Source organism: Volvox carteri (assembly GCF_000143455.1).
Source record: "Volvox carteri f. nagariensis unplaced genomic scaffold VOLCAscaffold_15, whole genome shotgun sequence".
Classification (NCBI taxonomy): domain Eukaryota; kingdom Viridiplantae; phylum Chlorophyta; class Chlorophyceae; order Chlamydomonadales; family Volvocaceae; genus Volvox; species Volvox carteri.
This window is the reverse complement of record NW_003307558.1, coordinates 1,848,077-1,850,358: the sequence shown is the minus strand read 5'-3', so window position 1 is coordinate 1,850,358 and position 2,282 is coordinate 1,848,077. Positions and strand designations below refer to the sequence as shown.

Here is a 2,282-nt window from a genome sequence, read left to right as displayed (position 1 = left end):
CCACTCACCGCCACCTTCTCCAGGAACGCTGGTGCCACGTAGTAGTCCCCCACTATGTTGTTGAATGTACGGAAGTCGTACGCGCGCAGGGTGCCGTCCGCAATATCGGATTTGTGGCCCAGCACCTCACCCGCAACAAGCTGTCAAGATGCTCCACGTTTTGGCCTGCATGCAGGTGTACGGCAAGGGGGTGTAGGTGGGGGGGGGAGTGAAATAGGAGAGGGTCAAGGCCGGAAAGGTGGGGCGTTGAGAAAACCGGGGAACTGGGGGGAAGAGAGGAAATTCACGAGAGATTGCGAGGGGGTGCTTGGTGCTGGAAAGATGGGGGAAGGTGCAGCCTGCATTTGTCTTGCATGCGCGTATACACATGTGCATGCACAGGGCCCTATCGAGCAGTAAGGACTGCACCTTTGGCTGCGGCTGATCGCACGTGTGTGCGTGTGCGTGTTCGTGTGTGTGTGTGTGTGGGGGGGTGTCTAACTCTTAGAGGAGGATGTACGATCGACAGGGTTATTCAAAGGGGGTGGGAGATGGCCGGCCACAGCAACTGGGGGAACGAGGAGGAGGGGGAGGGGGAGGGGATGTTTGACCGCGTGCCCGGGGGTGGGGAAGGGGGTGTGGGGGAGACAGGCGCTGGCGCTGGCGCTGGCGCTGGCGAAGCTGATCCTGAGCCATGACAGGCGCATGCTGCAGCATATAGCCGGTTGATCAATACATGGCATAGTGCCGTTGCACTTCATGGTGCTGGGGACGCACCGTGGTCCACATTGATGTTGTAAAGCTGCTTCGCGCCGATGTCGTAGAGGTAGTCGTTCTCACGGTCCTCCGAGCCCTTCTCCTTCGCGGACCAGGAAGATCCAGAACGGCGCTGCAGCACTCCGTCGGAGAAACGGACAGCGGAAAAGCGTTCGCTGGAAGTTGATGCTTCCTCAGCATCCTGGAAGAAAATTTCGCTTGCTGTCGGGCCCTCATCAGCAAAATAATCCCTCCAGCTTCCAAAAGCAGCGCGTGTAATGACGCTACGTGGACGCGTGGAGCGCGGCCTGGCTAGGCTCGGACGTTGCGAACACCGTTGAGGGCCACGAATGCCAGCCTGCATCGGGAATCAATCGTTCCTAGCTAAAACAGGTGATTGTAGTTTCGCTAAAGTCAAAGTAGTATGCAAGTTGCCCGTTAGCGTGCACCCGCTTGCAGCTTAGCAGCTCAACTAGTTGTTGTTTAGTTCGTTACAACAATTGCGCGACGTGATTCGCCAAAACACCAATAAGGAATGTAAATCTATGTACAGAAATCAGTTTGTCAAAAGATAAGGGCATTTGGTGAATGCAAGCATAATTGTCCCAGGCACGCTGGTTGTCATCGCAAATGCGTGAACGGACATAGTCGCACAGCTCACAAATTAACGCACAACTACATATACAATGCGCCAACGTAAACATAGAACGGAAGGTATTGCTCGCCTTCGTATGATCGCCTCAGCGCGACTGCTGCCAGCTGCACGAACTCAGCTGGCGCCATGCATCTTACCACAAATCAAAGGCAAACCGATGAGGAATCTGCATGTGGTTCATTGCTTCCAACCAACATCCCAATCCCACCAGCCGACCCGCGGGCGACGCTCTTCAGCAGGTAAGGTCCACACGGCGAGCAGTTTCACACCATGCTTCATTAATGCCTATGAGGAATGAATGCATCATCTACTTCCACTTTCTGCAACTCGCACACACAGTTCGTCATTTGTACAGAACATGGACAGCTTTCACACTTCACCTCAAGTCAATCGTAAAAGCGGTGGCCATATATGTCTAAGTTTTACATACGTGCGGCACCGTACGGTGTTTACTACGTCTATGTGTCCACGTGACGGCATCACGTGTCCGTAGACTCATGCATTCTCGCATCCACGTGCAATTTACAGATGTACACACACGTGGCAGATGCCATACATAGATGCGATTACGAAAATGAAGCTACTCGTCCCGCATCTCTGTCTCCCGACATCCGCACTAAACAACCCATAGCTGCAAGAAAACACACGCAACCCACGCAACCCCCCCCCCCCGCCCGTTCCCCCCTGCCCACCTCACCGCCCGCTGGAGCCGGCTCGCCCGCCCGCACCCGTTTCGGAGGACCTGGCTCCCCCCACCCGGCTGGGGGGTGCGGGAGGGGGGTCAGCGGCCAACATGCCGCGGGCGGGAGACGCCCCCACATTGCGCCCCCCCACTCCACCACCACCACCACCACCTCCACCTCCCTCCGACGTCATGGTTCCACCGCCCCCC

General features: G+C 56.4%; 1 protein-coding gene across 1 annotated transcript in view; it reads right to left on the bottom strand.

The window, feature by feature from the left end:
* Nucleotides 1–131, bottom strand: part of VOLCADRAFT_42653 (uncharacterized protein) — a gene marked incomplete at both ends in the record, with an annotated part of 4,040 nt that extends 3,909 nt beyond the window's left edge. The window contains one exon of the mRNA XM_002949637.1: nucleotides 9–131. Coding sequence (XP_002949683.1) covers nucleotides 9–131 — 123 coding nt within the window. The remainder of the gene's footprint in view (nucleotides 1–8) is intronic.
* Nucleotides 132–2,282: the final 2,151 nt, after the last annotated feature.